General features: G+C 37.1%; 1 protein-coding gene across 1 annotated transcript in view; it reads right to left on the bottom strand.

Moving 5' to 3' along the window:
• Window positions 1-8,415: 8,415 nt before the first annotated feature.
• The window catches only part of LOC129448327 (discoidin, CUB and LCCL domain-containing protein 1), a 45,995-nt gene continuing 30,523 nt past the window's right edge, over window positions 8,416-23,887 (bottom strand). Inside the window, exons 6-15 of the mRNA XM_055210642.2 lie at window positions 23,428-23,561; window positions 21,381-21,418; window positions 20,642-20,821; window positions 18,921-19,033; window positions 18,639-18,810; window positions 13,675-13,761; window positions 12,982-13,075; window positions 12,828-12,868; window positions 12,640-12,747; window positions 8,416-9,260 (exon numbers count right to left, since the gene is read on the bottom strand). Coding sequence (XP_055066617.2) covers window positions 8,842-9,260; window positions 12,640-12,747; window positions 12,828-12,868; window positions 12,982-13,075; window positions 13,675-13,761; window positions 18,639-18,810; window positions 18,921-19,033; window positions 20,642-20,821; window positions 21,381-21,418; window positions 23,428-23,561 — 1,386 coding nt within the window. The 3' untranslated portion in view covers window positions 8,416-8,841. The remainder of the gene's footprint in view (window positions 9,261-12,639; window positions 12,748-12,827; window positions 12,869-12,981; window positions 13,076-13,674; window positions 13,762-18,638; window positions 18,811-18,920; window positions 19,034-20,641; window positions 20,822-21,380; window positions 21,419-23,427; window positions 23,562-23,887) is intronic.

Here is a 23,887-nt window from a genome sequence, read left to right as displayed (position 1 = left end):
ACTCTAGTTAAGCTTTTATTTTTTTATTGCTATCCACATTGTTTTACTATGAATGTTTGTGTATGTGCATGCATAAAGTGTCATTTATAGGCCTGTGCAGACATTTAGCAGCAAGTTATTTATTTCCGGTTAGCACGGGTGGAAATTCAATGAAGCAGAAACGTCTATTATTTACGAAGGGAGAACGTTTGAAACAGAATAAGGTGAGTTTTAAAGCTGTAACGTTGAGTTAGTGAAATAGGTTAAATGGCAAAGTTATTTATAGAAGATTAGTTAAAGAAGTTCTCTAACCAAACCTGATTTGCTAGTTTGTACTGGCCTCTATAGGAGGAGTAAGGAGTATAATTTTTTTCTTTGTTAATAACGTCACACCCAGCTAAGGGAAGTTCACGCTTTACTGCAAGTCATGAGAAAATAGTAGGCCAACACAAATACACATTGTGCTACATTTTTGTAGCCAAACAAATGCAGTTTTTGATACTATCTAATAAAAGTCTAATTTATTGTAGTCATTAGGTTTAACTATAAACAGCAGTCTGACTCAATTTCACTCGTTTTTATAAGGATGAAATACTTTGCATTTAATATTATGTTAATGGACAACCTGCTTAAAATATGTTGGCTGGTAATACTTTTTCCACTGTCTCCGTCTTAGGGATAGTACGGAGCCCTTCTGGTCACCCCCTGGAAAAAAGAAAACAATCCGTGATCACGGTTTTTTAATTCGTCCCCTCAGTTTATAAACCGTACTCACGGATTATTAAACTGTTCCCTCAGTTTTACAAACCGTGCGCTCGGATTAATAAACCGTACGCACGAGTTAACAATCCGTGCTCTTAGACTTGTAATCCGTACCCTCAGTTTTTGCAATCCGTACCCACGAATTTATAAACCGTGCGCACGCTTTTGCAATCTGTTCTCACAGTTTTGCTAACTGGATTTGTAGCCCCTCCCTCATTTTAGAAATCGCTATTCATTCTTATTCATTCTTTCCAAGTTTGCTATTAATGTTTGATATTTTCGGAAATTAATAAAGTTTAAACCGTGTTAAGCTGTTTTATACGTTCCTAACTGGAAACGTGCTTTAATATTTACGAAATATTTTAATCGGATGCTACAGTAAACAGATATCTTTGTGTAAAATTAACATATGTTATTTAGATTTATTCATCAAATAAAATAAATATTTAACTAACAAATGATTTCTACATATCCTTAATATTTTAATCAATATATTTGAGAATGCCACACTTAGGCTTGCTATATATTTTCGTTTTTAATTGCTCATTTCAAATTCATATTTTATGTATTTAACATCAACTTATTAGGTAAGATTAAAAGATTATTAAGAGCTGCACAATTATAAACATATAAGTTTTATATACCTATAATTCTTAATTATTGTAAATCAATATTATTTGCATTTAACATCAACTTCATGCCAAACTATTATGATTTACTTAATTTTTTGGTGAAACATTTTTTACATTATGTTTATTATCTGAGCTAATGTAAGCAAAAAAGTAGTTAGAAATTAAGTAGATCACATGTTAATTTAAGGATCAATGAGAAAATAATCATCAAAGGAAACTTCTGGGATGACAAACATCTGAGAAACTCTTTAAAAAATCCAGATAAGTTTGGAGTTTATTAATATTTAAACTTAAAATTTGTACTTTGTTAATTAAATATTGTCTTTGTCCTTGCGTAAAGTTTTTTTATCTGAATACTTGAAGTTATACTGTTATATTAACTGGGTAACAGCTAATAAGTAATTGCAAATGTTAAGTAGATGTAGCTGTTTTTTATGCATTTTATTTAAATAAAAAATGAGTTGAATTTACTTAATGTAAAGTGAATTTATTTCATACCATCCTTTATGAACGATGAACAAAGCAATTGTACACAATTATTTTATTGAACATTTATTTACACATGACATAACTCTACAGTCATCATGAAACTCCAAAAATGCCAAACAGTACATGTTACAAATACAATGAGCTGAATAAACTCTGAGAGGTTGCAGAATCACTTCTTAATTCCAGACAGGTGGATCAGCAGAATCCTGCACCTATATTGTAAATGTAATTACTCATACTCCACACTTACCAGGATTTTTGAGGAGATTCGGAGATGTTTATTGTCTGCAAAAGACGCAATTTCATCTGCTGCTGAATAAAACCTGTTTGCTTTGTTGATTTTTAAATTAACACGTGATCTACTTTGTTTGCCTATATTTACTCAAATAATAGGCTACAATGTAAAAATGTTTGATTGTCGATGTTATGTTGATGTTAAATACATAAAATATGAATTTTAAATGAGCAATTATTATTATTATAAGTTTTAAAACGTGTAAATATTTAAGTGTGAAATTCTCAAATATATTGATAATCAGATATAATAATATTGATTTACAATAATTAAGAGTTGTGTGTATATGGGACTTGTGTGTGTATAATTGTGCAGCTCTTAATGGTTTTTTGATCTTACCTAATAAGCTGATGTTAAATACATAAAATATGAATTTGAAATGAGCAATTAAAAACGAAAATATATAGCAAGCCTACGTGTGGCATTCTCAAATATATTGATTAAAATATTAAGGATATGTAGAAATCATTTGTTAGTTAAATATTTATTTTATTTGATGAATAAATCTAAATAACATATGTTAATCTTACACAAAGATATCTGTTTGCTGTGGCATCCGATTGAAGTATTTCGTGGATATTGGAGCACGTTTCCAGTTGGGAACGTGTAGGGCAGCGTAGCACGGTTTGAACTTTGTTGATTTCCGAAAATATCAAACATTGGTGGCAAACTTGGAAAGAATGAATAAGAGTGAATAGCGATTTCTGAAATGGGGGAGGGGCTACAAATCCAGTTAGCAAAACTGTGGGAACAGATTGCAGGAGCGTGCGCACGGTTTGTAAATTCGTGGGTACGGATTGCAAAGACTGAGGGTGCGGATTGCAGATCTGGGAGCACGGATTGTTGGCTCGTGCGTGCGGTTTGTTGGTCCGAGCGCACGGTTTGTGGAACTGAGGGAGCCGTTTGATAATCCGTGAGTGCGGTTTGTGGACTGAGGGGACGAATTGCAAAACCGTGGTCACGGATTGTTTTCTTTTATCCGGGGGGTGACCGGAGGGGCTCCGTAGGATAGTTTACCCAAAAATAAAAATTCTGTTTTTCATTGACACAGTTTTTCTTTGTTTTGCTGATGATGCCACATTTGTGGAACTGTCCGAATTTTTTAAATGGTATGAATTTGAAATTTTGTGAGAATATATTGTAAGTTAAAGGAATAGTCTACTCATTTTCAATATTAAACTATGTTATTACCTTAACTAAGAATTGTTGATACATCCCTCTATCATCTGTGTGCGTGCCTGTAAGCGCTGGAGCACACTGCGACGCTTCGATAGCATTTAGCTTAGCCCCATTCATTCAATGGTACCAATCAGAGATAAAGTTAGAAGTGACCAAACACATCAACGTTTTTCCTATTTAAGACGAGTAGTTATACGAGCAAGTTTGGTGGTACAAAATAAAACGTAGCGCTTTTCTCAGCGGATTTAAAAGAGGAACTATATTTTATGGTGTAATAGCACTTTTGGGAGTACTTCGACTTGCCTGAAAAGTCCGCTCCCCTTCTCCCTCTCATAATGGGAGAGGGAGAGTGTTACTGCGCCGAGTCGAAGTACTCCCAAAAGTGCTATTACGCCATAAAATATAGTTCCTCTTTTAAATCCGCTTAGAAAAGCGCTACGTTTTATTTTGTACCACCAAACTTGCTCGTATTACTACTCGTCTTAAATAGGAAAAACGTTGAAGTGTTTGGTCACTTCTAACTTTATCTCTGATTGGTACCATTGAATGAATGGGGCTAAGTTAAATGCTATCGAAGCGTCGCAGCGCACCCCAGCGCCCACGTGCACGCACACAGACGATAGAGGGATGCACCAACTCTCCCCAGCCAAGGCAATAACATAGTTCAACATTGAAAATGAGTAGACTATTCCTTTAAGAGACAAAGCACTCAAAGGGTTCTTGACCCTACTGAAAAATCCAGCAAAGACCAGCATAAGCTGGTAGCTGGTGTAAGGTGGTCCTCCCAGCCTGGCAAAGCTGGTCAAGCTGGTGGGTCAGCTGGTCTCCCAGCCTGATCAGCTAAGTTCAGCTGGACCAGCTTAAAAAGTATCCAAAACACAGCTAGACCAGCTTGCTACACCAGCAATACCAGCTAAAACCAAGCTGGGAGACCAGCTCACCAGCTTATTCTGGTCTTAGCTGGATTTTTCAGTAGGGGATTAATTCATTGTGTCAACAGTTAAAAAATCTCGGCCACATTTTGACCTGTTGTGGCCGAGACCTCGAAGTAAAGCGCTCTTAATTTGCTCACCAGCATTTAGGTCTGGTTACGTTCCACGTTCTACTTGTTTTGGTCACACTTTTGTCCTACCAGCACAAAAAGCACATCCTTCAAGCGTGTGATCCTGCTCATCTTGTTGTGCAGGTACTGAGCATGTTCAAATGAATTTAAAATGTTCAAATTTCAGCCAATTAGCCACAATGCAGAAAAACACACATAAATGAATTTGTGAGATTAGGGCACATCCTCGAGGGAAACACACACAGAGACACAAAGTTTTTTATTTTTTATAGAAATCACTATGCAAAGGCAAAGCACACGTCAAAGTCAGATGAAGTCAAGTATTTTGGGGAAATGCACCTTCGATCAAAACACTGCTTCACAGTTCAGATTTAAGCATAATAAGCATATTTTGGCATCTTTGCAAAATCTCAACCAACACAAATGGTTTTAAAATAAGTCTACAATTTAAAACATGTGATCAAATCTAGAAATTAGGTTTGTTACAGCTTTGGTTTCATCCCATGCAGCCTTGGTAGTAGAGACACCTAGTGGCCACAGTTATTTAATGAAATTGCTATTTTCATCCCAGCAGATGTCATCAGAGACCACCTAAAGCATTTTAAGTTTTTAACAACTTAAATTTACTGGTAATTTGGTAAGGTTAGGGTACAAACAAATCACAAAATATTAGAATGAGAATGAGCTTTCCCAGCAAACACAGATATGGTTCCAATTTGGTTATTTTTTGGGGAACCAAATAAGAACGTTCTGGGAACCTACAGGGAACCTTCTGGTAACCTACAGAGAACTTTCCCTTTAGGTTCCGAGAACGTTCTGGGAACCTATTCTGGGAATGTTCTATTTACGTTAAGAAAACTTTCCTGGCTAACCAGCAGGGGGCGTTCTTGGGGATGTTCCGGGAACAAAAAACAAACATTCCCAGAACGTTCTGGGGACCAGAAATTGTTTGCTAGGTTACTTGTAAAAATTCTTTGACACAACGTGAGTTCGTATTCATTTTTTAACGTGCAAGAATTTCAGACACGTGTGCAAAATTCCTTAATGTGTTTTGCGATGTTTAATCTTTTTAGTTTATAAACAGCAGCTTGTATTTGATGCGCTGTTGTTTTATATTTTTCAACACTTTTTGGTTGGTGGAGGCCCAACCGAATACTGCTTTGTTGATAGATGCTTGTGCATGATAGCAGATCATAATTAAATTTAATAAAGACATTATAACAATTATTAAGTGCATTTTTACATTAGTTTATAATATGCAGAATTAAAGCACTTGCTTTTATAAAACACATATTTTTGTGGAAAATTTATTTTATAAGCATAAGATTCTGTATTATTGAATACTTCAGTGGTTTCAAATAACATAAACACACATCCTCTAAAACTATATACTGATTAGTAACAGGTATAAACCACAAATCCACAATACATTTATGTACAATAAAAAAACAGTAAACAAAACTTTACTGGTGAACTAAGCAAAGCAGAAATGGTTTTTAAACACAGATTTCAAAAAATCTCCCATGCCTTACTTTTTGTAACCACCTACTGTAAAAATAATGTGCTGTTACATGCTGGTCCCTGATGCTATTTATAACAGCAGAATTCATTGTATGTGTCATTGTAATGACCACACCATGCATGGCACATTCATGTCCAAGTTAATGTTAAATATATAAATATAAATACATACAAAGTTCACTACAAGTATTTACCTTAAAATTACTGTATGCTCCGTATACAGTAGCGAGAAAAAGTATGTGCACCTTTTGAAATTTCATAGTTTTCTGAATAAATTTGTCATAAAATGTGATCTGATCTTCATATTGGGTATATTGACAAACATAATGTGTCTAAAAATAATTACACAAAAAATCTGATCTTTCATGTCTTTATTGAGAACAACCAAAAAACCTCATAGTGCTTGTGGATAAAAGTATGTGAATCCTCGAGTTAATGACCTCAAAAAAGCTCATTGGAGTCAGGTTTTAGCACACCTGGAGTCCCGTTAAGATAATACGTTTGGAAGTGTGGACTACAGCTACTTTGACTGATAAAAACCCATCAAACTTTTGGAGTTTGCTCTGCACAAGAAGAACACGCTTATGTGAGTCATGCCTCACCAAAAAGAGCTTTCAGAGGAGCTATGATCAAGAATTGTTGCTTTACATAAAGCTGGAAAGGGTTACAAAGTTATTTTAAAGACTTTAGAAATGTACCAGTCTACAGCAAACAAGACACATTGGGACTGTTGCTACTCTGCCAAGAAGTGGGCACCCAGTCAAAATGACACCAACAAAGACTCATCAATGAGGTAAAGAAACAACCCCGAATGACAGCCAAAGATTTGAAAGCTTCATTGGAACTTGCTAACATCTCTGTTCATGAGTCTACAATACGTAAAACACTGAACAAGCAGGGTATCCACGGCAGGACACCATGAAGGAAGCTGCTTACTCAAAAGAACATTGCTGCACGCCTGAAGTTTGCAAAAGAGCACATTGACACTCCACAGCGGTATTGGCAAAATGTTTTGTGGACTGATGAAACTAAGACTGAACTATTTGGAAAAACACACAACGCTACATCTGGCGTAGAAAGGGCACGGCATATAATCATTAAAACATCATCCGAACTTTAAAGTATGGTGGAGGAAACATCATGATTTGGGCCTGCTTTGCTGCGTTAGTGCCTGGCCAGCTTGAAATCACTGAGCGGAAGATGAATTCCCAAGAATATCCGACAATTCTTCAGGATAACGTGAGAATGTCTGTACATCAGCTGAAACTGTGTAGAAGGTAGGGGTGGAACGGTACACAGAAGTCCCGGTTCGGTTCGTACCTCGGTTCAGGTGCCACGGTTCGATTCACTTTCGGTACAATAGAGGGAAAAGCAAAACAAAAATGAAGAAGGCATTTTTTTTAGTACTTAAGCTAATCTTAAAAACATAGGTGTCCTTATCAGTGTTATTTTCAGATGTTATGAATATGAACTGAAATGCATTTAACATCAAACATTCAAAAATGTATACCTCTTTAAGTAATCTTGTACTCATCTTTCATACAAATATGGGTTCAAATGTATTACAAGTGTTACCTAAATACATTTTAAAATTACATTTTGGCCTTATTTCATATTGATGTACTAAAGAACAAAAAAATAGGCTTGTAGGATGAATTAATAGGTGTGTACGACTTCACAAGGGGCTGCAAGAAACGACAAGTGGATGACGTCAGAGTAACGCGAGAGCGATTTGAAATCAGCCTCCTCCGCAAGATTTCTCGCGGTACTCTGACGCTGATGGCGCTGCGTAAAGTTGAGCACGCTTAAAAAACTGAAAGCAGCTGAACTCAACAGAACTGCCCTGCGTATGCCTGTTGTATATAGCAGGACAATTTATCTCCTACTTCTCAGCGTGAGAAATACAAAGTGTGGCGTTTGAACTGACTGAAATGCGTGTTTGTCAAGGTGAATGCGTGAGACTTGAGAGCACTGATTAGATGTATTTCCACTCACATACCTAACAATTGCTGAACAACGCCGATGCAAAGTCCTCGTCTTTTCCACCACACTCTCGCCTGTACTATTGTAACTGACTGGAAAACTGAAGTTTTGCCAAACTTGCGATGGCTGGCGGAACGTCTAACTCTTGGGGAACACCACCACTTGCCATACTCGCTGTCGGCTGCTCATTCACTGACTGGACCGGCGTCGATGTGACAAAACAATGCAGAGTGCCAGAGAATCTAGACGGTCTCTGATAGAGCGCATACATAGGCGGAGCTCGGATGCATTGGCGCCAATCAGAGCTTCAGAGCTAAAGCGGGGCAACAGATTAGCTGTCCATAAAGAACCCGCGTATCTAACAGTATTTCCGCATTACATTAATTATTTTGCACGCAAGTTTTATCTATTTTCATACCGTGTATTCTCCGTTTAAATTCATGCACCGAACCGTGACCCCCGTACCGATTCGGTTCGAAACGAATACATGTATTGTTCCACCCCTAGTAGAAGGGGAGTGATGCAACAAGACAACAACCCAAAACACATAAACAAGTCCACAACAGAATGGCTTCAGAAAAACAAAATCCGCATAAAGCCATTAAAGATTAGAATTTTTTGTGTTATTATTTTAAGACAAATTATATTTGTCAATATACCCTTGACTTAGATGAAGATCAGATCACATTTTAAGACAAATTTATTAAAAAAAAAAACCCATGAAATTCCAAAAGGTTCACATATTTGTCCTCCCCACAGTACTTAATTGGTGTAAACTTTTTTGCTGGCAATAGCACAGCAGTAAAAATATTATTATCATTTTTAATCAAATTAGCCGATGTCATGCTTTCTTTAAAAACAAATAGTTCTTCAAAACAGCAAAAAAAACAACAACAGGAATAGACAAAGGGGTCTTCTATAGCAGATGCCACGCTGTCTCAAAGTGGTTCATGGTAAGTATGCAATATTGGTTGTACTGTCTGGGGCTCAGTGTAGATCACATTAGTCTTACATTGGTTAGTATGATGTGTGACTGGAGTACAGTATCCATTAGAGATCACTCTGTGTGCAGGGCAATCGTACTGTTGTTGTGTTGTTGTGCACTGTGTGGATCCACACACGGGTAGGTTGGGGTTATGTCGACTGTGCACTGGTGAGGATATGACAGAGTCTATGGGAGTTTCCCCGAAGGGTGTTGCATATTCTGGTTCGCGGGGCATAGGATAAGTGTATTCAGGATGTTCTCCTGGGGTGTCATAGTGGTTGAGGGCGTAGGGGACGGTGTAACCCTCTTCCATCGTGGGTCGGAACGTGAGACCTACCATTTGCCCTGCGACAACATCGGGCTCAGCATAGTCTGTAAAAAAATAGAAAAATGGGGTGATGTATTATTTCAATTGGCTCTAATACCCAGTGGCCGGCCATTCCCTCAGCCAGCTCATATTGAGATATTATTAAACTCCCACATGATCTCACTGGCCACCCACCACAATGTGTCCAACAGTAGTTAGGGCTGTGAAAGGGGCTCTACGTTCTTTGCTTTCAATCCTTCACTCACTCTGCAGGAATGTCAAGAGGATGAAACTGCTTTAATTGAAGCGAACTCTGTCTGTACCACTGACCCTCGGGTGCTTCTCATACCAGAACCCTTTACTGAAGGCTCTGTTGGCCAGAGGGTGTTGGGGAGGGTCTTCTTCTCACTTGTCCCTAATTTGGGCTCCAATTAAAGAACCCTTTCAGACAACAGTGCACACTAAAGAAAGGCACATTTATGCTGCCACTGAGCAACTGGTGGGCTTTCTAGTCTCAAAAAAACGGGACTAGGATGAACTGGAATTTCATATTTGTATGGGTGATTCTCGCAAAATTAGACTTGCGAGGTGTCATGAGACATATTGATAAGAAAAGTAAATGCTATCAAAATAATAAGCATACAGTTATAAACATCTTTTTGCACATGATTTCAAATGACATCATAAAAAACAATTTTGTTGTTTTTTCCACATTTAAAGGCGCAAAAGAGGATGTTTCCGCCGAATCCAAAGACCGTTACTGAGTTTTTTAAATAAGCGCATGCGCAAGAACAGCCTCCCTCCTTCACAGCTAATATCTAGGAAACGCCTTCCATAACTCGTGCACGAGTATTTGAACACGAGTGTTTGTTTACCACTGGCATATGCTGTGTCGCGTCAGTGGATTCATTATGTGAAAAGATATGATAATAAACACATAAGACGTAAAGTTAGATCAGTGGACGCTACTCCCATTTCAACTAGCGTGTAGCAGCCTGGTCACTTACAACTACAGTACAAGAACAACGTCGATATACCTGAATAACAGTACAACAATAATTATTCCACAAAGAAAGAATAATCACTGTTACCTGTCGAAGAGAATTTTTGCGACCTGCGCGTCTGACACCTCTCTGTTCCTTCATTGCTCTCCAGTGTTGAAATGTTTCTCCAATAACGACTCTGGTTAGATAATATTCTTCTGACAAATTTCTCCTCTTCTCAGCGACTTAAAAACTCTTTCTTTTGCGTCCTCCTTCGGGTTTCTTCTCTTCCATGGTGCAGATTCGAGGAGGAAAGCAGGAGCGAAAATGAAAATAAACCGAAACTTAAGACGGAGTTTCATGCGCTATGCGCATGCGTCACTCGTGTAACGTTACTGGAGCGCGCACGTCTCTCCCAAGAAACGTAATGGCAGTGATTGACAAGCCAGAGGGCCAATGACGATTGCGATGATTGCATCAACGATTGGCTGATGTTTATAAGGCCCTACCTTATGCACAGATGAAATATATTTATTTTATTACTTTCAGTGCGCCTAATAAATAGTCTTTTATCATTTAGTAAAGACAGTTTCAGGTAACATTGCAAAAATGTATTAAACAAACATCCTCTTTTCCACCTTTAAGGGGAAATTTTTTATTACCACAACGTGTCCATGACTGGATTTGGGTTCTTTGACATATATAATATTTATAATTTTAAAATCTAAAAAATAAAAAGCTTAAGTGCATGTTATACTATAAACATTTACAGTAAAGAAAAATGTAGTATTTGGTGATCAAATGTAGACACAATAATAAGGAATATAAATGTGTCCAAGACTAATTTTCTCATCCTCCGGAACAATTTTTAATTATTGTTTAAGCTTTCAAGGAACTAACATTTAAAAAAAAAAATTGTTGGAATATAATTGACTGTGACACTCAAGATGGCTAGCAGGTAAGCAGTCTCTCCAGGTAAAAGTAAAAAAAAATTGTCATAGTACCTAGACAACCTTTTAGTTCTCATTACCGAAACATGAGTTTGTAAATGCATATATTTATGTAATATCATGTTGCGGTCATGATAATTTTTGATAATGATAATCTAAAACATCTAAATAATTCTATTGGAAATATTTTTAAATCCTCTAAAAATAATGATTATGTCATAGTTCAGAAGAAATCTTATATGTGAAAAAAAATTGGCTTCAAGGGCTTTTTAAAAATTCTGATGTTGGACACCTTCTAAAGTTAGATTTCGTGAGAATCACCCGTATAGGAATTGCAAGCAAAAAATTTCCAGACAATTTTGTAATTTAAAATTTGGGCTCGTTGGTATAAAAAACTTTTTTTTACAATGACTCGATTCACACAGTACTTTGGTCCCAGAAAATTTCCGTAAAATTGTCAGAGAGGCTTCTGTGTGAACACAAACACATCCCGTTAAGCTATGTTTATACTCGACGCGTCCGCACGGGCGCGTTGGTGCGCGCGGCAAAAATGACGTCAACGCGGGGTGGGCGGTGGCGCGCGTTGGGTGCGCGAGACCCCATTTCGCGTGGCGCTGTGCACGGCATTTTTTGTAACTTTTTATTCATGTTCTCATATTTATATATATCAAACATAATGTTAAAAGCACTAGGGTGGTTCCAGCGGACGACTTCTTCTATCCTCTTCTTTGTGTTTGTTTTTGACTTTATTGCTCGCGTTGCCGCCCGGTGGTTCAAAAAATAGTGCAACAGCGAGCGCGTTAACTATAAACGCCTCGTCCGTTTGGTAAGACGCGCGCGTGATCCGCGGAGGCTTGCATTGCGGACCAAAGCGCGAGTATAAACAAAGCTTAAATGTTCTGGGATCGCTCCGGTAAAGAGGACCTGGTAACATTCAAAGCATTTCTGTGTGAACAAGAATCAGAAATAATGCTGTAAGGAGCATGCTGTAGTGAGGACATGAGTGCACGCACAGATTCCAGAAAATCATTGGCAAAAAAAATCAAAGATCCCGGACAAATCCCGGACGCATTTTCCGTGAATTTTCCGTAATCTCTGTGTGAAAAGGGCTAATAATTGTAACTGTTACCATAATGTGAATTTGGGACAAAGGGGTGTCATTCCTGGTCTTTCATCTTCTATGATCATTTTAACGTTCGGAGTTCTGCTGGGAGTCCAGCTGTGCAAAAGCACACAAAATGGGCTGAGCAATAACGGGGCGGGTAGGGGGTGGCTTTTACAAAGGGGTCAGAATGACTACTTGGCTTTCCCTCGCTATCTGCCCCGCTGTTCGAGGCACACTAACCCTCTTATTCATATTAGCAGGACGTCTGTTAGATGTTGATCTTTTGGACCCAGCGGCGTCTTCTCCACAAACACTGCCTTGTCTCAGTTGTCCATCGAAACACATTACTTTATGAATTTCGGTATTCATTGCTATACTGGAATGAGAAGCTGTGTGAATGTCTCACCATTGAGAGGAGGGTTGGGGAGGGCATCGTGGACGTTTCGAACCAGAGGGTAAGACACAAGCTCAGGGTTTGTACATGGAGGTCTCTTTGCCTGGAAACCCTGACGACCTGAAGCAGAGACAATGGAAGTCGGTCAGGAAACGACAACAACATATGGCATTGAAGATAAACGGTACAAAATTTTTTACCTTGGTCAACACAGAATTTCTTTAGTTGTGCGTTTCTTTTTCTGAAACGAGCAGAGATGAGTGTGAGAAATGTCGTAGAAAAGAGCTGTATTTAAATCAAAAGAATATAAGCCCTTTGAATGATATTTTTATCAGGAAAAATTGGTGCAGTTACCTTTTCCACCAGATGAGCCCAGCCAATAGGCAACTGAAACAAAGAGCAGCACCCAAAACCATTCCTGCCACCAATATCACTGCCTGACTGGGTCCTGTGGAGAAATAATAATTAATAAATAAATAAATAGCATTATTTAAATAAACATTTAACATTATTTAACCTTATTTTCCATTTAATACAAAGCAGAATTCACTTTATATTACAGAATGACATAAGTGTGAATAAATAACAACAGGGTTTATTTTCCTTTGGGTAAACTAATTCATTAAGGCATAAAAATGTAATCTACTACAAGTTAAAACTAATATTGTCAATCATTTGTGACCCTGCCTGTGAAAACCCAGACTTGCTGTTTTGTAAATAAAATCATCATTTGAATATATTTTGTAAAAATATAAACTTTATATCTTTAATATTTACTGAGTAAGGCCATGTTAACACTGTAAAAAAGATTTGTTGGTTCTAAAAAAATAAAAAAGTAAGTTAACTGGTTGCCTTATATTTATGAAAAAAATGTGTAAAAATATTGCCTTAAAAATATTTTTAAGTTGAATTAAGTCAAAATGTTAAGGCAAAAATAAACATTAAAATCAAACTTTGATGCTCAAGATTTTAAGACTTTACCCTGGATTTCACAGATAGAGTCACGTATTAGCAGTCACTGGATGAACATCTGCAAATTCACTTCACCTGAGCTTCTGGTGATGACAGGACCCTCAGTGGTGAGCGTGTTTATAGACACAGATTCTGTGATAACCACCTTGCCAGAGTTCATTTATAATGAACGAATTGAAACAGTTCATCACAAAGTTAAGACACTGTCCCCAGTTTTACAGATAAGGCTTAAAGGTGTAATGTGGGTTTTTTAGTGACATCTAGCAGTGAGATTGCGAATTGCAACCAACCTTAATTTTAAAACGCTAATTTTAAAAAGCTATGGTAGCCGTCAAAAAACAAACATGTTGTTGTCTGAGACAACGTAGGGGGTGATTCACATATCGCGTCTTTTGCATGTTCGAGTTTGTTATTTAAAATGTAGGTGCGCGGTATGCACACTAGAAGCGACGCGATCGCGACGCGTTCGTTTTTTCTAGGCGTGTCCGCACTGCATCGAGTTAAAAACATTTCAACTTTTCAGAATGCCGCAAGCGCATCGCAGGTCATGTGACAAGAATCTATGCGCCTAGTGTTTCCTACACGTTTGTAGGCGCGATATGTGAACGGTGCCTGTACAGTTTGTTTGTTTAGGGCTACTGTAGTAACATGCTGGCAATTTCCAGAAGGGGACCCACGGTGTATGTAAATAATAACGAGTCATTCTAAGTTAATTAAAACAATACAGTTCATTATATAAGGTCTTTATACACCACTGACAATATAGTTCATAGGTGTCATTTACACTGGGGACGCTGGGGACATGTCCCCACCACTTTTTGAAATGGCTGATTTTGTCCTCACCACTTTTTGAAAGCATTTGGTTAAAATGTTCTGAAAAATCAAGCGATACGACTTACACTGCAAAAAATGACTATTTTACTTAGTATTTTTGTCTTGTTTTCAGTAAAAATTCTTAAATTAAGATGCTTTTTCTTGATGAGCAAAATGACCTAAGAAAATAGGTCTAGTTTTTAGACAAAAAATATACAATTTAAGTGAATTTGTGATTAAAACAAGCAAAAATATCTGCCAATGGGGTGAGAAAAAAATCTAAAAATAAGATTTCTTTTTTTTTCTTAAACACTTAATTTAAACAAAATTTTCTCACCCCATTGGCAGATAATTTAGCTTGTTTTAAGCACAAATTCACTTAAATTGTATAGTTTTTGTCAAAAAACTAGACTTATTTTCTTACATCATTTTGCTCATCAAGAAAATACATCTTGATTTAAGAATTTTTTGATATTTCTACTGAAAACAAGACAAAAATACTAAGTAACAACGTATTTTTTTGCAGTGTACGACTGGTTTTGTGGTCCAGGGTCACATACGTTGCGTTGTGTGCTTATGGTGTGTTTTCTTTTACATATGTAATGAATTTCATTGTAATCGTTGACCTAACGTGCTGCTGATTTCTATAGTATGGTGCTTTGGCACTTTTTGGTTGAGCTGGTGTTGTAGGGACTGTTACATGTGCAGTCGACATTGTTGAGGGTTTATGCTATTTTTTATGAGTATTTTTGTGTTGTTGACTGGCCTACGCATTGCCCATTTTTGATGCGCCGTTATTTGATATTTTTCCCGTCCTGCTGTAATGTTTTTTTCATCTGGGGCCGGTTGCACCAGCTATGCATAAGTAACAACGTAGCCTAGTTACAATGTAATGGGCACTAAGTTACAACTTACGCACTACTAAATGTTTTTGCGTTGCAACATTAAACTTAGTTTAAACGTAACTAGTGGTGGGCAAAGATTAATCGCGATTAATCGCATACAAAATAAAAATGATTATTGGTATAATATATGAGTGTGTGCTGTGTCTAATTATTATGTATTTAAGCAATATCGCTCGAGTAGGAGTGTGATATAGCTCTATATCATCACGGCTGTGATTAGGCCAGAGGCACGAGGCCGCAGGCCGAGTGCCGGAGGCAATCACAGCCGTGATGATATAGAGCTATATCACACGACTCCGAGAGCGATATTGCTTTTATACAACAGTTCGACGGCACACGTTTGAAAAACGAAAACTAGAAAACAACAACGGAGTTATTTTAAAAGCCTCTTTGTTTGAGAACTACTTCTTCCGCCACGGATTTGAGGGCGGCCAGAATGACAGGTAACACTTTCGGCTGCTTTGAAGCTCATAACAACTCAATGGACGGAAAAGCCGTTTCCTTATATTACCGTTTCTTGGTCACAAAGTGTAGTTTTAAGATTAGTTCAGTCGAGAATGTATATGTATTATATTTAAATCTGCAGTCGATTAGTAAAGATAGCGCCTGTTTGAACGTTTGCTTAGTGAGATTCGGTACGAATGAGAACCAAAGCATGAGCGGACGTCAGTGTTCACTCGCCCCGCTGACCACCGCCCTCTCTGGGCTACATCTCTGACAGGAATTCCCTGGCTCTCATGTTGGCCTTGTTTGTTTATGATCGTCAAAATGAGATCAAATCAGCAGTATTTGGTGTCATGATCAAACTATTACTTGTTTTTTAATTCATATTTAGTGTCTTTTGTGTTGTTATTGTTTTGGCGCAAGGTAAAAGTTAATAAAACTACTTGTATAACGTTACTATTGCTTTCTCATTTATTCTTAACGTGATACGAGCACTCGATTATTATTATTAAACTTTGTTCTAGTCAGTACTATATAAAACGGTTTTTTATAAGTGTCAGAGAGATGTTTTTGCATGCTGCTTATAAATAACGTTATGCCAGTGGCGATATCTCATAACATGTTTTGGTGGTCACGTCACGATGGGGTGAATGATGTCCACATTTAAAAGCTGCGGTGCTTACCTGCAGTTCCACGGTGTTTTCGCGTTCTGATGAGATATAGCTCCAGAAAAAAGACGAGTGTTTATATTCCTCTTTCCAAGTGTTAATCGTCCGCGCGATGTGACAAGACATTTCTCCCATTGGCTTTAACGTAACATCCAATAATAACTTCCGATTGGGATTCGCAGACTGATTTGTGAGCTAGTAAACTAATGAGATACACGGAGAGTGATTCACAACAGCGCGTCTATGTTTTTCCATTCAGAGATGAGCCTGCTTAGGACCTCCATTCACTAGGTGGCGGAATGATACGAAAGGTGAAGCGGTTACAGTGCCGATATTAGCACAATATCGCATAGCTCTTAGCCAATCAGATTCGAGAACCAGAAAGAACTGTTGTATAAAAATATATACACACACATTCATGTATGTATTTAAGAAACATTTACATGTTTATATATATTTATTTATATTTTTATATAATATATATTAAATATAAATAAAAAAATGATATAGAAATAAAACAATTCTGAAATGAATATATGAATGTGTGTGTGGTTAAATATACATAATAATTAGACACAGTACACGCACATATATTATGCAAAAATCACTTTTATTTTGTATGCGATTAATCGCGATTAATCTTTGCCCAGCACTAAACGTAACAATACGTTGTGACTAAATATTTACGGAAGCCTCTGTCCATGAATAATGATTGGAATAAGATGTCAGCCAGATTATATTACATCGATGAGCTCGTAATTTATTATGAAGAGCCGCAAATTCCTCAACAAGTTTTCAAGAACTGTTTAATTTTCTGTGTATCCATCAACTAAAATAAGATAAAACATTTCTTCCTGTTTATTTTCTCCTCCATATGTGGGATAGATATTTTCAATTAAAAGTGTAATGTTTTGAGTTCGATAACGTTTGCTTTAACGTCTTTTATAACTTTCAGTTTAGGCGAGTCACGAATGAGTTTGAAATTACGTACTGTTCAGACTATTTCCTGTTTACCCATTATAAGGCTTGTGATTGGGTTAAGAAAAGTAGACGTCATTCTATGCGCCAACGCATTACTTTACGGAGAGCTTACGACCTACTAGCTACGTTCTGCCTTAAAGGTGTAGCGGAGGATTCTCTCGAATTTTAGAAAAGAACCGCCTTCTCCACTTTTTAAAAAAAATGCAATTGCGCAACACTCCTGATTGACAACTAGGAGGACCACATGTCTTGATGATCCAACCGGATAAAGAAAATCCTCTGCAATACCTTTAGTTAAGAACAAATGGTGGAACTGAATAAAGTAAAGAGTTAGTTATAAACTAGCTAGTAGTTACTAAGGGGCTGTCCACACGGAGACGCGAATCACTGTATACGCATAAATTTGTTATCGTATTGGCGTTTCATCCACACGGATCCGGCGATTTCAGAGAGTAAAACCGCTATTTTTTGAAACCTGGTCCTAAAGTGGATAAATCTGAAACCGACACCCTTGCGGTTTCGTCTGTAAAGCCAATCCGTATATTTTGTGAAGCGAAAACGTCATCACATCACGTGTCGGAAGCGTCACACGTAACAGCAACAACAATAACGGCGGACTACGTGATTGTGTTCGTGCTACAGAAGCAACTAAAGCCTACTAGCTTTATTACAGCAAAATCTATTGCTTCTATGCAATTGTGGTGACCAACAAGCGATAATGGACAACACCATACGTTGGTTATGCGCATGCTCAAAGTCTTCTTCTCCGTGTATAGTGAATATCTGTAGCAGAATTACAGCGCCCCATACTGGTCCGGCATATATACTACACCGGTTTCAGTCGGTTTCAGTGGTTTCGTGTTTACGGATTCTTTTTTTAGAGCAAGGGAAAAAAATGATCGGATAGGGAATGCACCGGCTTCGTGTGGATATAGCCTAAGCCTCTAGTTTGGACTTTACGTCCCAGTTTAAGTAAGAACTTACGAACGACTGGTGCAACCCTACCCTGCTCTTTTGTCCCCACCACTTTTCAACACAAACTGACGCCCCTAATATAGTTATATGTATTATATTGCATTTCTTTCAAAGAGATTCTCCTAAAAATACCCCATTGCACCTTTAAATGTGTGTAAAAATATCTAAAGTGAGGTTTATGCATAAACTCCAATTACGTTGCAACATCCACCCTGCAATAAAATGGATTCTGAATTCTTGTGCAAACTCTCACCATCTCCATAGGAACGAGACCTTAAAAGGGCAGAGGGGCAACCCAGCACTTGAACTTGGGCAGAGGCCCTGATGTGCCATTGCTGGGGTTTCAGAAGAATGTAGCGTGCTATTATTGGTGGAATCAGACTGTTGAGCACTGTCACATGACCATCAGAATAGCCCTCAAACACCTTGAAATAGAGACAAAGCAGTTCCATGATTGTTTATGTAATAAACTACAGCCACATGATTTATTAATACAGATATCAGACATCAAACATTAGACTGATGAATTGTGTACCTTTTTCTCTTTGCTAGATGGAGCTTTGTAGACTTTCCAGTTTTTACGGTCTTTGCTGAACATGAGGGTGTAAGATTCAATGTAGTAGTGTGGCGTACCCTTTGTTATGATACCTGAAAGCAAGTGTCAGGGCACTGATTAACCATTGGTGTAGTAAACAGATCTTTTTCAATGAATCCATCTAATGATGATTCAGGCTAACAGAACAGTAAACAATGTTTCTTGTGTTTGCATTAAGTTAAACATTTATTTCATATTCACACATTGTCAGAAAAATGGGCCTAGCTGTCACTGGGGTGGTACATTTTTAAAAAATCAGACTTTGGCACCTAAAGAGTGTATATTAGTACTACACAGGTACATACAGGTACAAAATGTATACATATCTGTACTTAAATGGTACATTAGTGGCGGCTCGTGACTGCTCTTCCGAGGGGCGCAAATTCAAAATAATTCTTCGGAGTGTCACGTGTGTTGCTCGTGTTTTCAAAATATGTTTGTTGCGTCATGTGAACCATGTGCATCACATGTTTTGTCAAAATAAGTGCCTGCTGCACACACGTCAAAACCTTTTATGATAAAAGAGACGCTCACTTTCACAAAATATTTGCAAGACACTCCCTTAAAGGAATAGTCTACTCGTTTTCAACATTAAAATATGTTATTACCTTAACTAAGAATTGTTGATACATCCCTCTATCATCTGTGTGCGTGCACGTGAGCGCGGGAGCACGCTGCGACGCTTCGATAGCATTTAGCTTAGCCCCATTCATTCAATGGTACCATTTAGAGATAAAGTTAGAAGTGACCAAACACATCAACGTTTTTCCTATTTAAGACGAGTAGTTATACGAGCAAGTTTGGTGGTACAAAATAAAACGTAGCGCTTTTCTAAGCGGATTTAAAAGAGGAACTATATTTTATGGCGTAATAGCACTTTTGGGAGTACTTCGATGGTGGGTGTTACTGCGCCGAGTCGAAGTACTCCCAAAAGTGCTATTACGCCATAAAATGTAGCTCCTCTTTAAAATCCGCTTAGAAAAGCGCTACGTTTTATTTTGTACCACCAAACTTGCTCGTATAACTACTCGTCTTAAATAGGAAAAACGTTGATGTGTTTGGTCACTTCTAACTTTATCTCTAAATGGTACCATTGAATGAATGGGGCTAAGCTAAATGCTATCGAAGCGTCGCAGCGTGCTCCCGCGCTTATGTGCACGCACACAGATGATAGAGGGATGTATCAACAATTCTTAGTTAAGGTAATAACATATTTTAATATTGAAAATGAGTAGACTATTCCTTTAACTGTAAACTCTGATTACACATGAGATTATGCGAGTATCTGGCAAACGCAAGTGTCTCTTTTATCATAAAGACAAGACACGTGATGCACATAGGTTCACTCGACGCGCAGAATACATATTTTGAAATTACGAACCAAACACATGATGGGCTACATAAATGTTGTGAAGAACTTCCCATCGTGCGCCCTCAAAAAAAAGAAGTCACCGCCTGCCACTGTGGTACATATGGACTTTTTAAAGGGTACTGCCCCAGTGACAGCTTAGGGACATTTTTGAAAATTTCTTTCGATACTGCATTTATGCATTTGACAGATGCTTTATCCAAAGTGACTTACAGTGCATTTAATCAATATGTTTTTTAATCAGTATGTGTTCAAACCCATGACCTTTGTGTTGCCAAGGCAAAGCTCTGACCTGTGACAGTACTTTTATTCCACAGCTCAAGCTCCAGCCACGGCTGCTGGTCCTCAGAACTTGCGGCCCACTGAGTGTTGACTTGTCCTGGAGACCAGGAGACTTTCTGACCCAGTCTGTTCACCTCCATCCACACTGAAGAAGTGTTGTAAGTTTGCACCTTTAGCTCCCTGTCACATTCTGCAGATGGAGAAAAACAACTTGTTTAAACACGTGAAGATTATCCCTTGACTTAGATCAGATCTGTATTGTAACTCTTGCAAATGTTAGCATTTAAATTTCTATCCTGTGTTTATATTTATGTAATGTGCAATTACAAGCAGGTGATAAGATTTAAGTATCATGTAGTGTGTGTAACTACGTGTTATATAAACTATAATTTCTTGTACACCCTGAACACTGACACACGACTCATCCCTGCTATTAGGATCAAATTAAACCTAGGAATGTCTCTTTGAAAATGAAAGGTTTCTGCAACACTATGACCAAGTGTAATTGTAAAAGCAATGCAAACCTGTTTTTAACAGTCTGTGAATGGATAAACAAATGCATAGACTTACTTTTAAATACTTTTAAGGAAATTAACTTACAGAATTTCACATTTATGTAACCAACATATACTTTATATCTTAAAAAATAGCTTATTTAAATTTTATAGTTAATTATTGCAAATATTTTTTTTAAATCAATTTAACTCATCATAAATATATGTCAAAGCCTTGCAAATAGCAGTGATTACCTCTGTTGAAGACTAGCCGCTTATCTGATAAAGAACCACTGTGAAGAAAACAGAACATTTGAATAAAAGATGCATTCAAGTACAAGCGCATCAATTCAGCTTCTGGACAACATGTTAATGTTCAGTTATTCTACATTCCCTTCTGCTGTAGCCAGGCTTAAAATGTGTTTTTATAGTGCATTCAAAAAGTATTCAATGTTATTCAGCCTGATACTAAATTTGTTTAATTACACTTTTGTCTCATTTATCCACACCGAGTACCCCATAAGCCATAATGACAAATTTGACGTATGTCTGTAAATTTATAAAAAAATAAAATACTGAAATCAATGTGACCCTGAACCACAAAACCAGTCATAAGGGTCAATTTTGTTAAATTGAGATTTATACATCATCTGAAAGCTATAGTGAGTTTTCCATTGATGTATGGCTTGTTGGGATATGACAATATTTGGTCGAGATACAGCTATTTCAAAATCTGGAATCTGAGGGTGCCAAAAAATAAAAAATCGAAATATTGTAAAAATCACCTTTAAAGTTTTCCAAATGAAGTCCTTAGCCGCATATATTACTAATGATGTATGCATTTTTATATATTTATTTACGGTAGGAAATTTATAAAATATCTTCATGAATGAGATCATTACTTAATATCCTAATGATTTTTGGCATACAAAATCGATAATATTGACCCATATAATGTATTGTTGGTAATTGCTACAAATATACCTGTGCTACTTAGGAATGGTTTTGTAGTCCACACTGAAAAAAATTATTCATTGAATTTAATAAATTTTTGAAGATTACTGGTTGCAATCAATTTATTTAAGCTACATTTAAACAAAAAAGATAAGTAAAATAAAATATAAAACTTTTGTTTAAATGTAGCTTAAATAAATTGATTGCAACCACTTAACTTAAAGAGTAACTAAACCCTAAACCAACTTTTTTTAGTTAATGATCTGTAAGAATGGTGCTTTATTAGTGCTGTTCATTGATTTTAGTAAGTTTTTTGACATTTGGATATAAAGTGTTTCAATACTATAATATATGGTGTAAAAACGTCTGAGTGCTGCCCTCTTCAGGTTGAACGGTGACTACTGCAGTTGAATTTTCCTATTGGATGTTGGGTCCAAAAAGTAACTTGTGACGTAAGCAGGTTCAAGCTCACCACTCCCTTGTTATATCTCACCACACACTTGGTACGAGCTTAGCTCGTCCCCTCTATCTCCGTTGGGATTTGCCCACTTTTCTTGCATTTTTCAAATATTAACAGTGGGCTCGGACCAGGGGTTTAGTTACGCTTTAAAAAAATTGATTAAATTCAATGAATAATTTTTTTCAGTGCAGGGTCACACATATCAAATTTACGCAAGTATTCAGACCTTTAACTCTTTCACTGCAATTGACGAGTCAATTAGGAGAAAATGCTTCCCTGCAATCCGCAATTCCAATTCCCTGAAGTATTTCCGGCAATCCGCAATACCGCTATTATCCACTCTTCTGCAACTTATACAACTCAAAAGCAAAGTCCTTCACAAAAATGGAATTATCTCAGCTTTTTGCTCAAAATTTGGTGTTTTTGAAGAAACCTACCCATATTTGAGAGGTGATAAGCAAAGAACTAATCAAGATACACTGAAAAAAAAATATTTATTCAATTTACTAAATTCTTTTAAGGTAAGTAGTAGCAATTAGTTTATTTAAGCTAAATTTTAACCAAAAAATTTTGAAAAACAAAACAAAAAACTTTTGTTAAAATGTAGCTTAAATAAATTGATTGTAACCACGTACTTTTAAAAAATTCATGAAATTGAATGAATCATTTTTTTCATTGTTGTTTGAAAGCAGAGGGTCTGATCTTTCATTTGATATATTGCATGTTTATATATTTTAAAAAAGCACATTTTCTGGAAGGCATTCAACTTTTGTGAAAATCATGAAAAATGCTGGTGCTGGCTGGCAACTTTAGTTCAGGTGCCTCCTATTACTTTTGATCACATACAAACTGCAGGCGCAAGTCCACACAGACAAATAAATTACTCACGTTTTTGACAGTATGCCATTGGCGAAGTTCGACTCATACAGAGTGATGCCCTTCTGAAGGGAAACAGTGATCATGCCACCCAGACTGTCTGAAATAATCCCTGCATGGGTAGCAGCTTTACACAAAACAGAGGTCTAGAAATGCACAAACACACATGTGCGTTATAGTATTTCATCATAGGTATAAACGTATAAAGACTAAGATGTCAAATAAATCTGTCTCCAGAATACATATGTGAAATTTTAACTTAAAATACCATATAGATAATTTATAATTTATACCATATAGACAAGTTAAAATTGCCACTATGTATGTGTGTGCAAAAATGTGCCGTTTTGGGTGTCCTTAAAATGCAAATGTGTTGATCTCTGCACTAAATGGCAGTGGCGTGGTTGAATAGTGCAGATTAAGGGACAGTATTATCCCCTTCTGACTTTACAAGGGGAGCCACATTTCAATT

This window comes from Misgurnus anguillicaudatus, chromosome 10, assembly GCF_027580225.2.
Source record: "Misgurnus anguillicaudatus chromosome 10, ASM2758022v2, whole genome shotgun sequence".
NCBI lineage: Eukaryota > Metazoa > Chordata > Actinopteri > Cypriniformes > Cobitidae > Misgurnus > Misgurnus anguillicaudatus.
This window is presented reverse-complemented; position numbering and strand designations above follow the sequence as displayed.